General features: G+C 36.0%; 1 protein-coding gene across 2 annotated transcripts in view; it reads left to right on the forward strand.

The window, feature by feature from the left end:
• Window positions 1-16,222, forward strand: part of Ubx (Ultrabithorax) — a 682,601-nt gene extending 666,379 nt beyond the window's left edge. For both annotated transcript variants that reach the window (XM_067760249.1, XM_067760250.1), the window contains one exon: window positions 11,333-16,222. In XM_067760249.1, the coding sequence (XP_067616350.1) occupies window positions 11,333-11,634 (302 nt within the window). In that variant the 3' untranslated portion in view covers window positions 11,635-16,222. The remainder of the gene's footprint in view (window positions 1-11,332) is intronic.
• The last annotated feature ends 384 nt before the right edge of the window (window positions 16,223-16,606 follow it).

Genomic DNA, 16,606 nt, shown 5'->3' on the forward strand with positions numbered 1-16,606 from the left:
AACACATAACTAAAATTTTGGAACTAGTGCAAGCGCATAGATCGACCACTGATATTCAATAACATATTCAAAGATGCTTCTGAGCTGGCTGAAAGTGTTTCTGTTGAAATGAGCATGCCGAGAGTGGTAGAAAGGCAAACAAATAGATCGAACGTTCCTTTTACATCTATTTTAGAGTATTACCGGCGAGCAGTTTTTGTACCTTATCTAGACTCTCTAGTATGTTCCCTTAATGAGAGGTTCTCGGAGCAAAGTAATCCTGCCTTTTCATTGACTGCGTTGCATTCAAATATTTTAAAAAATATGAGTATTGAAGACATTAGCAGAAAACTTGTGGATGCCAAAGTTTTTTATGAATTATATGGCATCGACAATGAAGTCGAATTGTGGTATATTGCCTGCCAAAATCAACAAACAATAGAACTTGCGTGTGCCTTCGAGAATACAGGATTTTATCCAAAAATAAGAAAAGCTTTTGGAATACTGCTGGCAATGCCCTGTATAACCGCTACGGTGGAGCGCTCCTTCAGCACTCTGAAGAAGGTTAAAACGTGGTTTAGAACAACAATGACGGAATCTAGACTTAATGGTGAATAAACTTCTTTTCCAAAAATATACGTACTGTAAATTCATGTATTTTTTTTAAGGTTTATGCATGCTAAGTGCGCACAGAAAATTGGTTCAGGAAAACGATGCGGAAATAAAAGATTTAATTTTAGATGAATTTGCAAAAAACCCAAGAAAAATGATACCTATTTAGCAAATATATAAATTGCCCCCCCCTCCCCCCCCCCCCCCCCCCCCCCTTTGTGAAGAGCTGGGAACGCCCTTGGTCACATGTTTCGATAAAAATTTATGTTCCAGCGAAATCTGTATTATATAATACATTCAAGTTCTTACAGTTTCTTTCTAAGTCGTTATTATCCTTGTTTAACAAATTTCAAAGGTCCAAGGGAAATCCAAATTTAAACCTAAGGTAATTTAGTCGTGTAAATCTTGTACGTATTTCTTGTTGGAGACGATCGAGAAAGACCTACATCTCTAGCCGATACTCCGGGCATTTTGCGGCGGCTTCTTACACTTTTTATACTCAGTTGAGCAGAGCTCACAGAGTATATTAACTTTGATTGGATAACGTTTGGTTGTACAGGTATAAAGGAATCGAGATAGATATAGACTTCCATATATCAAAATCATCAGGATCGAAAAAAAATTGGATTGAGCCATGTCCGTCCGTCGGTCCGTCCGTCCGTCCGTTAACACGATAACTTGAGTAAATTTTGAGGTATCTTGATGAAATTTGGTATGTAGGTTCCTGGGCACTCATCTCAGATCGCTATTTAAAATGAACGAAATCGGACTATAACCACGCCCAATTTTTCTATATCGAAAATTTCGAAAAACCGAAAAAGTGCGATAATTCATTATCAAATACGAATAAAGCGATGAAACTTGGTAGGTGAGTTGAACTTATGACGCAGAATAGAAAACTAGTAAAATTTTGGACAATGGGCGTATCACCGCCCACTTTTAAAACAAGGTAATTTAAAATTTTGCAAGCTGTAATTTGGCAGTCGTTGAAGATATAATGATGAAATTTGGCAGGAACGTTACTCCTATTACTATATGTACGCTTAATAAAAATTAGCAAAATCGGAGAAGGACCACGCCCACTTTTAAAAAAATTTTTTTTCTTAAGTAAAATTTTAACAAAAAATTTAATATCCTTACAGTATATATGTAAATTATGTCAACATTCAACTCCAGTAATGATATGGTGCAATAAAATACAAAAAAGAAAGAAAATTTAAAAATGGGCGTGGCTCCGCCCTTTTTCATTTAATTTGTCTAGGATACTTTTAATGCCACAAGTCGAACAAAAATTTACCAATCCCTGTGAAATTGGGTAGGTGCATAGATCCTAGGATGATAACTTATTTATGTGAAAAAGGGCGACATCGGTTGAAGCCACGCCCAGTTTTTATACACATTCGACCGTCTGTCCTTCCGGTCGGCCGTTAACACGATAACTTGAGCAAAAGTTGATATATCTTTACTAAACTCATTTCACGTACTTATCTGAACTCACTTTGTATTGGTACAAAAAATTGCCGAAATCCGACTATGACCACGCCCATTTTTTCGATATCGAAAATTACGAAAAATAAAAAAAATGCCATAATTCTATACCAAATACGAAAAAAGGGATGAAACATGGTAATTGGATTGGTTTATTGACGCAAAATATAACTTTAGAAAAAAACTTTGTAAAATGGGTGTGACACCTACCATATTAAGTAGAAGAAAATAAAAAAGTTCTGCAGGACGAAATAAAAACCCTTGAAATCTTGGCAGGAATACGTTTCGTGGTATTACATATATAAATGAACTAGCAGACCCGGCAGACGATGTTCTGCCATAAATTTGGTCTATCAGCATACATATTAATAAGCTTCTTCCGTCTAACTCTGCCCTCGTCCCTCTAGACTTTTTCCTAATCCTTGTATTCACTCCTCCCTCTGTATTTTTCGCTTCATCTATCTCCATCTTCGTCTCATTCTAACTCTTTCTCAGTCTCCTTCTCTCTTTTCTCTTCTCTCAAGTCTTTCTCATTCTTCTTCATATCTTATTGCCAGTCCCAGAGGGTGGTATGTATTTTTTTCCAGTCTCATTCCGAGTCTCCGGCCCAGTCCCACTCCAAGTCTCAGTCTCAGTCTCAGTACCAGTCCTAGTCCTAATCCCAGTCCCAGTCCGTCTCTGGTCTACTTCCCAGAAAAATGAATCGTAAATACTAATACAGGCAAATTTATATACCAAATTTCAGGCAAATCGAACAGAAAGTATGTAAAAAGGTATGTGGGTATTATTAATTCATGTCTTTATTTCGGCTTCGCCAGGTTAATGCGACTAAATCGAATATCACAATGAAAATTACTTTAAAGCTCTCAGCAACAGACTTCATTTGATATCCATAATACACACACATTCTAGGTGTATCCAGGTCCTTGTTTTGGCCTATATCTCGCGACCCTAGTCACCCAGCGGTGTAAAACTTACTCTGTACTAAAGCACACATCAACAGCTTCAATTTGATATCCATAACGTAAAAACACATCCTAGTGTTACCCTCATGCATCTCGAGACCCTAGTCGCCAATAGGTATGAAAACTACCCTGTACTAAAGCACTCATCAACAGCTTCAATATGATGCCCATACTGTAAAAGCACTATCTAGGCGTTCACGGGCCCACTTTTTGGCCTATATCTCGAGACCCTAGTCACCCAGGGATATGAAAATTACCCTCTACTAAAACACTCATCAACAGCTTTCATTTGATATCCATATCCTATAAACACATTCTAGGGGTACATGGTTCCACGTTTTGGCCTATATCTCGAGACCCTAGTCACCCAGGGATATGAAAATTACCCTCTACTAAAACACTCATCAACAGCTTTCATTTGATATCCATATCCTATAAACACATTCTAGGGGTACCCGGGTCCACGTTTTGGGCAATATCTCGAGACCCCACCCTCCCAGTTGTTTGAAAACTATCCTATACTATAGCACTCAACAACAGCTTTCATTTGATATCCATATTGTATAAACACATTCTAGGGGTACCCGGGTCCACGTTTTGGGCTATATCTCGAGACCCTAGTTACACAGGGGTATGAGAATTATCCTTTACTATAGCACTCAACAACAGCTTTCATTTTGTATCCATATCGTATAAATACATTCTAGTGGTACCCGGGTCCACGTTTTGATCTCAAGACCCTAGGCACGCAGCGAAAAAAAGGTAGACGTTGGCCGATTCTCAGACCTACCCAATATGCTCACAAAATTTTATGAGAATCGGTTCAGCCGTTTCGGAGGAGTTAAGCCTCTAAAACTGTGACAGAAGAATTTTATATAAAGATTAGCGCTACCCGACAGATGATGTTCTGGGTCACCCTTGGTCCACCTTTATGGCGATATCTCGAAAAGACGTCCACCTATCTAACTAAGACCCACTCCCTTTTAAAATACTCATTAACCCCTTTCATTTGATACCCATATCGTACAAAAAAATTTTAGGGTCACCCCCTCCCCCCATCCACCTTTATGACGATATCTCGATACGGCGTCCACCTATGGAACTAAGGATCACTCCCTTTTAAAATACTCATTAACACCTTTCATTTGCTACCCATATCGTACAAACAAATTCTAGAGTGAACCCTGATCCACCTTTATTTGCGATATCTCGAAAAGGCGTCCACCTATAGAACTAAGCACACGCGTTTTAAAATTCTCATTAACATCTTTCATTTCATACCCATATTGTACAAACAAATTCTAGAGTCAACCCTGGTCCACCTTTATGGGGATATCCCTAAATGGCGTCCACCTATAGAACTATGGCCCACTCCCTCATAAAATACTCTTTAATACCTTTCATTTGATACACATGTCATATAAACACATTCCAGGGTTACCCTCGGTTCATTTTCCTACATGGTTATTTTCCCTTGTATTGTCACCATAGCTCTCAACTGAGTATGCAATGTTCGGTTACACCCGAACTTAACCTTCCTTACTTGTTACTATATCAATATCCCATTTTTCACAAAGAGACTTCGCTTTTTCTATTGCTTCTTCACAGAGAGGGTCTCAAATTTGGGATAGTTCAGTCACTAATGATTTAAGATCATGATACGCTTCACTAAAATTCATCCCCGGATCTTGTAATCTGAGCTGCACACGATCAATCCCGTTAAAATTTCATACCAGAAATGAACTAATGTTATGAAACTAAAATTGAGTATATTTTACAACAGAACTGTAGCTTCGCTTCTGGTGTTAGTGTCCTCTGCTAATTGTTCAAGTGTTATATTACATAGCCCATCGACGATAACGCTAACTGCTTGTATTCTATTCAAGAGGTCAAATCGGGTTTCGTGGAAGAAGTTCTGTGCCGACATAGAATGCTCCAGCGAAACGGCAAGACAGAGGAAAGTCCTATCTAAGGGGCATGCAGTGCAGGGACTGATCAAAAAGGGCGACGAGGATTGGTCAAACAGTAGTGAAAAATTCCTTGAGGCTCGATTTTACTCACCCAGCGGGTTAGGGGGTCAGAATATACCCGCGGTAGGTATGCCTGTCGTAAAAGGCGTAAAATACGAGATTCAAGGGGCTGTGTAGCGCAACCCTTCAGGTTGCCAGCGCAATATATAGCTTCTCCAAACCCAATTGTCAACCTCACCTATCCGCGGCGAATCCTGTTTCACTAATAGACGAGGCTCTGGCGACCCCAAACTCCTCATGGAACTTGGGGGTGGGGAGTGAGGGAAGGTTTAACGTGTCCATATAAATCGTTCCCGGGATGGTCGGGCTAGTACCTTAATGGTGCTGTGTTACCGGAGCGTAACGGATCTGTGTCCGGCAAAGGACCATCGCATCGATAACACTCCCCAAAGCCTTCGGGGAGCAACCTTATCGGTACCACAACAACAAAAACAGGCTCTATTTAACACACACTTCCCATCAAGAGATGGAGCGAGAGCTATCAGTATCGTGACAAATACCAAAACTGAATGGGCAATAAAACGTTTGCCAAGTTCGCTGGGTCCAGATAGGATATTTCCTGCTATGCTGCAGATGGCCGTTGGAACGATTATAGAATGACTAAGAATAATCTTTGAGGGTTGCATAAAACTGAACCACATCCCGCAGTCTTGAAGAACGGCTTGAGTAGTCTTCATACCGAAAGCGGGAAACACCAGTCATCCGAAACCCGAAAGACTACAGGTCTATTAGTGTGATATCTTTCTGCTCAACCTTAGAGGGATTAATAGATAAGATCACGAGTTCAGATCGAGCTCTCTGCGCCCCTAATAGGTGGAGCCTTGGCCTGGTGAGCACAGGACATGAACACAGGCCTAACAGATAAGCATGTGACGCCAGAAGGTAGTGTCCAGTCAGTATGCCCATCGTGAGCCTTAAGTCTTCTCTCTTCAGAGATATGAGCCACTTTGTGAGTCTAATATCGTAGGCTTTGCACATGATCTATCAAGCAGGAAAGGCGTGGACAAAAGCGCGGGGCTGCAACAACACAGGTCTATTAGTGTGATATATTTTCTGCACAACCTTAGAGGGATTAATAGATAAGATCACGAGTTCGGATCGAGCTCTCTGCACCCCTAATTGGTGGAGCCTTGGCCTGGTGAGCACAGGACATGAACACAGGCCTAACAGATAAGCATGTGATGCCAGAATGCAGTGTCCAGTCAGTATACCCATCGTGGGCCTTAAGTCTTCTCTCTTCAGAGATATGAGCCACTTTGTGAGTCTAATATCGTAGGCTTTGCACATGATCTTAGAAATGTTGCAGCCCCGCGCTTTTGTCCACGCCTTTCCTGCTTGATAGATCATATGCAACTCTTGTCTCCTTTTGATTTCTCTCAAACGGATTGGGACGTCTATCGTCGACTCAGCGAGTGTTGCACTCTCCTTTTACAACTCATCGGCCTTTTCGCTACCTTCTATCGCTTTATGACCGGGAACCCAGTAAAAATGTATGGTCCGACCTGAGCGAAGTTTTTCCAATGCTTCCTTGTAATCCAGAACACTTCTCGATGAAGTACTGTGTGAGATTATTGCCTTAATCGCGAGTGCCGCGGAAGCTTTCTTCGCTCTCTCTTCCACATGGAGTTTACACGACAACTTACTATCTAGTATGACTCCTAGATACTTTGTGCTATATTTTTGTTGCAGGGTTACCTCTCCAAGCCAAGGCTTAGTCCAATTAGGGACTTTATAATTCCTAGTAAATAATACTAGATCGGTTTTTTCGCGTTGGCGATTAACCCGACTCCAGATGCCCAGGCATGTACATCCCGAAGTACCCGATCCATCAGATAGCTGATTGTTGTTATACATCTGCCGCTTATGACGACAGAAACGTCATCTGCATATACCGTAAGTGTGGCTGGTCCTCCGTCGAACCGCTTAAGCAATTGGTTTATAATCAGAATCCACAGCATTGGTGATAAACCACACCCTGCAGCGTTCTTCTGTTTACAGATTTCGTTGCCTCGCACAGACCCCATTGCGATGTGATCATTCTACAGCTTAACATGGAGCCGATCCAATTTGGTAAAGCTGGATGAACTTCAATCGATTAAGATAATAATCGCACATATTACATCATCAAGAAATGTTCTACTGCGTTCACGATCATAAAGGGATAGAAGGTAACGAAAGTGCGACACTAGCTGAAACGGCGATAGACGCCCCAATCCGTTTGGGAGAAATTAGAAGAAGACAGGAGTTAGATTCACAAGGTGGCCCATATCTCTGAAGAGAGAAGACTTAAGGCTTACCATGGGCATACTAACTGGAAGCTGCCTTCTGGCGTCACATGCTTATAAGTTAGGCCTCGTCAGTAACAGCATGTGTATGAAGTGCGAGCTGCAGGAATAAACGGTTGAGCACGTTTTGTGTTCGTGCGCTTGCCAGGTCAAGGCTCCAGTTATTAGGGTCGGCATAGTTGCCAGATTTCGAGGCAGAAATTAAGCTAGGTCCAAGAGAACTACTGGCATTTGCCAAGATAATGGAGTTATTTTATAAGATAAGCCCTGGTACCTGATTGCGGCTCTTCCATTTGGTCGCCAAACACTATGGATACACTCAGTCTATCTAAGGTCTTTATTGGAGGAAGAGGGCGGCCCACACTCCGCTGGAAGGACCGGGTGGAAAACGACTTACACTCCCTTGATGTCTCTATTTGGCGCCAGAGCGAAGCACGCTTTGTTTGAAGGCCATAACCGTTTAAACGGTTGAGCGCCAATTAAGTAAGTAAGTAAGCAAGTAAGCTGGGGTACCCGTATTATCTCCTTCTTCTTGTAGCGATAAAGACAACCCCGAAGGATTTTATCGATGATGATGGCTCTTTGACGGATATTGGTCTGGTAATAGGAACTAGGAACTAGTGCGACCATGTCTGGAATGGTTTGACATGACCACATCGAACCATTAAGTCTGTGGATTTTAGTCGCCCCTGACGACAGACATGCCTACCGCGTGAATATTCTGAGGCCCTCAACCCGATGGGCCCTCGTACTATCTCTCTTCGGCCTCTCCGTGTAGACTGATGTTTAATTAAATTAGTCTCTTCCTTTAGTAACACTAGTGTTACAAGTCAAATCAAACACTATTTCCCCTCATATCTTGCCTTAATACTATGTACAAACACACCCCAAATTGGCAATTTATACCATTTGGGCAATTTATTACGTAATTTATCATATAATAAATTGTAATAATAAATTGCCAAAAAAAATGCGTAATAAATTGTTTCAAACTGCAAATGCAACCTTGTAAATTGTGTTTATTGAGTAGATTGAAACGTCAGTTACACATGGCTCAAATATATGGTTGGCTCATCTCATCAGCTGATTTTATTTTCTTCATTTCACTGTAGTAAGGATTGTCAAAAGAAGATGGCAAACTTAAAATGAAACCAAAACATTGAACACATTTTCTTACAAAACAAAAAAATTTCAAAGTTTTATGTTTTCATTCCATTCCATCGGACTAATACCAACACGCATATTTTGACCGTCTGAACAAAGTTATGTTGTTGCTATAGAGATGAGCCAACAGCTATCAAATTACTATAGTGTAATCTATATTGAGTTGTATGAACACCACTCAATTTAAATCGGAATTGCCTCAATTTATTTTTCTGTTTGAACATAGTCTAATGAAATAATTTAATTTATTATATTTTATACATACTCTTTGTTAGCATATGCAGTATGTATACTTAAAACGTTCTAATTGTAAGCCAATCAAATTGCGTTTTCATTAAAATATTTCTCAGTTTAAAACAGAAAAATGCAGGGACGGAAAATAATAATTATTTTTTTTTTTCGGAGTCGAAAAAGTCCTGGTCAAAATAATGTCCTAGGGAAAATGTTTGAGTTCCCAGGTATGCCTATAGCAATATTATGTCGAATCATGCATCCCTTTTATTTTTCGAACTTTTTCCATAAAAATCCACATATAAAAGTAGAATCCGTATTTTTATGTTTTGAGTCCGATAGAACTAGTTACACTCGGACTTTTAAAAATAAAAGTCTTGATTTAACTTTTATTTCGGGACTTTTATTTTTAAAAGTCCGAGTGTAACTAGTTCTATCGGACTCAAAAAATAAAAATCCGAAAATAATTTTTCTATTGATCCAAATATATTTAAAGTCCAAAATTAATAGTTTTGCAAGGAATTATATTATAAAAGGAATAACAGTTTTAGCGCCTGGAAAAATGTCCGCTTTTTTTAACAGTTTAGTAATTTAAGTATTTGAAACAAAGATGCAAAGTTTGTTCGCCAAAGAAGTTCGCTGTTGTGACAGCAAAATCAACACTCTTTTCTGTCAAAAGCAAGTAGTTGTTGTGCACGATTTAACGAATAAAAGTTGTTGAAAATTCAAATACAATTTTTGGATCCACAGTTTTTTTTCTCGGTGCGAAAACAAAAAAACCAAATTCAGCATTAAATTTTTAATCCACTTTTTATTTCGATGTGATTATTCTTAAATATATTTCTGTTCTTTAATTCTTATCTTTAAAATTACCAATCACTATCAGGCGTACTGGACTGTTTCGGTGTTCAAACACCACCTATGTGGGCTAAGACTTTTTTGCATTGTATATATTATACGATTAATACTCTCTCGTGAATACCTTATTCGGTAAATTTTATCTTTTAATTTACTTATATTTTGTTTTTATGAAATGAGTTTAAATAAAGTACGCTTAAGAAACTACCAACCGTTCATATTTCTGTCTCTCCTTTTGTAAATTTTAAGTACTCTACAATAATATCATTTCCACCAACTTTGTGGATATTTGACATATTAAGTCTTTCAAGTGAGATGATTTGACGTGAAGCGATCTGTATATACATATATATGAGTTGTTTATTTTGAAAGTGGTATAAGCCCATTTTTTTTATATTCAGATATTTAAGGGGTTGTGTTTGATTTGTTTCAAAAATATTGTTAAGTAGTATTAATTCTTTTTTTATGGCTGTGTGCCCTTAAACATGCTAGAATATATAACGTAATATGTTTTGTAAACTTTACTATAATAATAAGCTGTGTTTCAGAACCTAAAATGGACTTAAACCATTTACAAAATTAATAAAATGACTTTTTTGATTGTGAAAAGGAATAAGTCCACTTATTATTAAGAAATTAAATAATAGAAATTGTGAATATTTTATCCTTGATGTAGATGAATGTAACAGCTTTAAAATAAATAGGGAAGCTTTTAAGTTAGATACAGATTTTTATTTATGTAATTAAAATAATGTTTTTAAAAACAAATATTAGTTGATTTATTAAAAAATTGTATTTACATTCATTTATTTATTAAGGATAATATTGAAAATTTTGCCATATTATTTCTCCTCATTTAGATTATGTGTGAGGTTGTTAAAACATTCATTGCGCATAGGTTGTATATACCTTAGTAACTCCATCATATCCTTATACTTAGGAGTTGAAATGGGACGTGCATTTTTGTATAACGGTGTTAATTTTATTTTGTTGAAGTTCCTTGGCCTTCCCCGACAAGGTAATAAATCAGGTATTTTGAACTCTTTGTCCACTTCCATAGATTCCTTATAAAGCATTTTATAGGGCGGATTTTTTATAAATCGCATCCAACATATCCTTAGCAAATTTACAGGCTCGCCACTAGAGCTTTTTAATCTTTTATGAATTGCTTCTTCCAGATAATAATTAATAATAATAAATTTTAAATAAATATGAAATAATAAGTTTTATTTCAGTGGACTTAAACCAGTTTCAAACAAAATTTTTTTTTTTATTTTGTTAGCTTAGTAATTTCCAAGTCCCCAAAATCATAGCGATTTTAATGATACTATACTTTTGTTTTTAATTGTTTATAAAAAAGAAGATTATATAGGAATGTGATTATTGTTATCATTAACTCCATTTTTTTTTAATGGACTTAAACCACTTTCAAAATAAACGACTCATATGTACATTCGTTTTCACCTATACAAACCTTTAATTATACTTAATCATAAAAATCGACACTGATGATGGCACAACGCCGAAACCGGTTTGTCTCTAAACCAAATTTGATAAGGGATTACGGAAAATCGTTCCAATATACATCAACCTTGAATTATAGTTCCCAGTTCTAGATAGAGTTGTAGCTGTTTCTCGCCGTACACGCCTTCGTTTTGTTTTAGTTACAACGCACCGTTATAGTTTACTTGTGCTAATATTTTCTTTTTCTCTATTTCAGGTACAAATGGCCTCCGAAGACGAGGCCGACAAACGTATACCCGCTACCAAACTCTAGAATTAGAAAAGGAATTTCACACCAATCATTATTTGACCCGGCGGCGAAGAATCGAAATGGCTCATGCTCTCTGCCTCACCGAACGACAGATAAAAATCTGGTTTCAAAATCGGAGGATGAAATTGAAAAAAGAAATTCAAGCGATCAAGGAGCTCAATGAGCAAGAAAAGCAAGCTCAAGCGCAAAAAGCAGCAGCACAAGCGGCGGCAGCAGCGGCGGCGCAGGCGCAACATATAGGGGATTAAAACTAGGTTAAAAATATCACAAATTTTTCATTTCATATTAATAATAATTATATTGATAATATTGGAAACAATAGCAATGATAGTAAAACAAACAATAAAAGTTTTGATAATTTTAACCATAACTACATAAGTAGATCATCAACAAATGCGAGATTAAATTTAGTAGTAAGCCGAACATCACCTTTAACAACACTAAAACAAAAATACACAGCATCGACATCAAATTGCAATAACAAAACACTTCAATCATCTGCAATGTTGATGTCTTCGCCGATATCACCATCAGTTTCAACCAACCCCTATCCAAATCCAGTGAATACAAACACCAGTAATTTTATTGATAACTTAAGCAACGCAAATATTAAATATAATAGACTACATTTTGTTTTAAGCAGAAATATTTACGAGTACACACCGTTAAGAGGTGAGCACAAGTTTTATTGAATCGAGCAAACAGAACATACATACACCTTCCATATTCAATTCAATGTCAACATTCTACAGTTAACCCTATAATTTATGTTGATATAAAAATCGAGCCAGTTTTTCGATTTTATCTTAAGCGCCTAAAGACAAAGGTAAAGGAGAAAGTTTTTTCTGTTCCCCTCTTAAATACCTACGATACTTTTCATGTTGCATTAGCTGCATTTAGGCCCACTTACAGAACGACAAGTTATCTTTTGAATTTGAAATATTCTCAAAAATGTATGAGTTTAACCACTCGTGTCAGGTTAATTCTGAGTTAAAAAGATATTTTTCCGTTCTGCAAGTGGGCATTAGGCTGCACACAGTCCCATCTAAATTGGTCTGTTGATTGTACCTATGGCAAAGAAGGCCTAGACATATTTGCACCTTTTCAATTGGTTTTGTATAACTTGTAAATTATAAACCCCACTTTAAAACCAATTGTTAACCATTGGCGTATGTTATGGCTAAATGTAAAAAGAACCACAAAAACGCATAAAAGGAACTCTCTGAGAACATAAATAAACGTGAAGACTAAAAACAAAGAAAATTTGAAATAATTTCAGATTGTGCGATAATAAAATGCTGACATATAAAGGGATGCTCAAAGTTTCGATTTAATAATATGGCAAATTTTTAATATGCTAATATTAAAAGCGGACTGTGAGTACACTTATTTTTTTAAAATGTGTTCTTTCATTAGAATACGTTTAGAGTAGATGAAATGCTGTTTTTTGTTGGGAACACCGTAGTTGATGCAAATGGTTTAAAAATCACTCGAATAACGTAATATCAAAATATGATATCAAAAGCCAATCTACTTACATAATGTGCAACCAAGGGTAGTTTAAGCTTACTAATATAATAATGAATCCGTTATCTGTATAAAAAGCTACTACAAACTTTATTATTGACATGGTTTTACTAGTATTTGATCCGAAATCTTTTCAGTAAATGCTACCAGATTTTTTCGAATAGTTCATTTAAACAATTTACATTTTGACCTATGTCTTCAAACTCAGTCACAGAAAAACATTGTTCTTTCATACCTACTCTAGAATTAGTAAATTATATAGCATTGTTAAAATTTTAATATCTTAGTATATATATTTAGCACAAGAGGCATTTATATACCACTTATTCGTCACTTGTGCAAAGATTTCATCTGATCGTGTCAAGTATTGGGGACAATTCCGTGGTGGTTTCGAAGAAGTTGCGATCACGTAAAGGTGTAAACATAAAATTACTTTTTTTCTCGCCAACGGTAAGTTTAAGGGATGTAGTAAATAGTACTTAGAAGCTATTTACGATACAATCGCAAAACTGGCTCGATATATGCATATAAGTATTGCTACACTCTTTGAACTCTTTGAACTTTAGTTCTCCCTTACAAAATGTATCTGCATCGGAAATTTTTGATAGAAATGCCTGCGCTTATTAAGTTAAAAGATGGGAATTACGAGTTGACCGAAATAATAATTAGACTTTGTTTGCCTGCCACATTGGTGTTATTGTAAAAGTAGACGGAAAGATATTTTACATTCTTATTCTAATATAGTACATGTGCATGTATTTGTTATGAACTCTGTTAATGTGAATTTCCCATTATTATTGCCATTACTTGAGTAAGCAAAATTTTACTTTATATATAGTTTACCTTGTTTTATATATTTATAAGTGTTGTACTATCAAAACTTTTCTTCAACCAGCTCCAATTATGTGTATAATATATAAATTTGAAGTTTTTGTTAATAAAAAAGATTAATTAACTAAATTTAAAAATATATTTGCCTTTTTGTTAAACATTAGCAATTTATAGAAAACGAAACTTAGTTTAACTTTACACTTTTAACCTAAACAAAACAGAAAAATTTTGCGTCTCTGGCGGAATTCTATGGTTGATCTTTGAAAAACTGGGCCTAAGCAAATAAATGGTTGTTAACATTTTCTACATATTTACAATCGGCCATTCTCAGCTAGTAAGAAACATTAACTATTTTCAGATTAAAGATGATCTCGTAATTTTTTTTATGTTAAGTTAATGCGTTTCTCTAAGGATAGTGGCTATTTGACCGGAACTCATTTATCCTCTTGTAAAGAATTCAGCAAATCTTTAAATAATAGCAAAAGGAAAAACTTTAAAAATTGAATTTCCTGGCAAATTGAAGTAGCCTTCTTTTAAAGTATAGGTATACATGTTTATTCGTGCATGCATTAACATACATAGAGAAAAAAAGTACTACAATGGCAAGTACAAAGCCATAAATATTTTCATATTACTAAATAATTTTCAATTTTTGTGAAAGCCTACAAAATAGGCAGTAAAAAAATTATTACGTTAAGGTGCAATACTTTAAAAGCTTGTACAGATTTTTAATTATGTTAAATAGAACGGATAAATAACTTCTATGTCTAACTGAAAAAAGACGAAACAGGAAGGATTAATCAAATAAACTTACAGAGTTTGTTTATATTAATCAATGGAAGTTTTGTATTTTATGAAATACCACACAATAATTGAAATAAGAATAGAGACGAAAAACAGATCACATCATTATTTTGGTATAAAATATTTTTAGTTTAACGCGGATAGCTTTTAAAATGTTTAACCTAAGCAGATAAGTTATTACATTTCATCACAGCATAAACATATATATATATATATTTATGTCTAAATCCAGGCATTAGAGCTTATAAAATTATCGATTATTCGGTAGGTAGCCAACAAACATTTAGGTTAGAAAACCATTAGAAGAATCGAATTCTAATATACATATTTCTCTAAGGTAGAACGTTAGGGGACGATTTGCGAAACTGTCGTAAATAATAGCATTCTCGACAAAAGGGGACTTCGAGAAAAGGGTTAGAATTCTAATCGAATACTATCATCAATTTATAATGAGTTTCTAATGAGAATTTTGAAGTGATGCGTAATTAAGTTCAATTATTTAAAATCAGCGAAATTTCCATTGTTTCATTATATCAAATACCTTTATTTGGTTATAAGCTTATGTATTAAGAATGAACATATTTTTTATAATAAACTAAAACCGTACTTAAAGATTGAGCTCAGCCTTTGTTTGAAGCACGGATGAGAAAGCGTTTTCTTCATACCATTCAAATAGCACTTCAATAATCTGCTCGTTTTCCTTTTTTTTTTTACTTTTTTTGATTCATTTTCACTTACTAATATTTACTATTATAAATAAAAAAAACTTATTTCGCAACTTATAATATTTAAACACAACTTCTCACTATTTGCATTTTCTTTGTAGAACACTAATGCGGCAGTTACTCACGAACGTACGTACCAAAAACGTGTCAGCTGACACGACCTATCTTATGAGTGTACAATGTAAACGAAAACTCACCGACGTGCAACGCCCGTACGTACGTAGCCCGGAACGTAGAAATCAAAACAATTTTAATTTTTTTCGTAAGAACGTGTCAGCTGATCGCTCTCTCACTAGACAAAGTTGCCTAGTAAACTTGTGTGTGCTAATTTTTGACCGCTTGCAGTTTTATGCAAAAACACCTAATTAAAGTTTGAAAAATTGTGAAAATAATTCGAAATAATTATGTAAAAGTGCAGATTATAAATATGTAATCTATTTATATTTATTTAATATTAATGCCAGCCTTTTACAACATCAAAAACTAAATTGGAAAAAGTTGAGGTTTCCTTAAGCATGCATGCAAACTGGCCCAATGGCAACAGTGCTTATCTGTAAACTATACACACACAAATATGTTATGTACATGTACACAGACGCACACATTGATTCCTACGGGCTCGAGGGTTCGGTCAAACGTGTTTCGTACGACAAACGTCCGTACGTACGGCACACGTCGTTGGGTAATTGCCGCTTAAGGATGAGTGATCTTATTGTGCAAATAATTGATAACTGTGACAATAGCCGTGTTTTTTTTTTTACACGCGTATACGTTTCGTTTGCGCGTGAAAAAAACGCCTATCCTCGCTTAGATAATGCTTAGGAGACCCATCTAGCGGCTGTGGTTAAACAACTAGCTACAGCAACAGGGTGTACCGAAAAGCGGAGACACATCCCTCTGTTGTATTTCTGTGTATAACATATAGTTGAATCCGTTTTGATAAATAGTAGACGCGCATAGAATAGGTACATGGCATTTAGCAATCCATATAAAGTATAAGCGTAAACGTATATAGATGAGAAAAAAACACAGCAAATAATCATAACATCGCATTTCTAGTGTTATTCGAAACGTTTCGCAGTCGAATTCTAACCTAGTTCTCTAACCTAGTTTTCAATCCGAAATGCATTAGAGAACTACATTATAATTCTAATGTAAAATTACAATATTTCTCTAACGTTAGAAACTGTGTTTGCTGGGTAACAGTAAGCAGTACACGAAAGTATACTAAATCATACATTTTGTTTCTTTAGTAGTTCAAAGTAAAATTTTAAGATGCCAATTTTACAAAAGGCAAATAAGAAATGGTTTATATTTTGGAATCCTGAAACTG

This window comes from Eurosta solidaginis, chromosome 1 (genome assembly GCF_040869045.1).
Source record: "Eurosta solidaginis isolate ZX-2024a chromosome 1, ASM4086904v1, whole genome shotgun sequence".
Taxonomy (NCBI): Eukaryota; Metazoa; Arthropoda; class Insecta; order Diptera; family Tephritidae; genus Eurosta; species Eurosta solidaginis.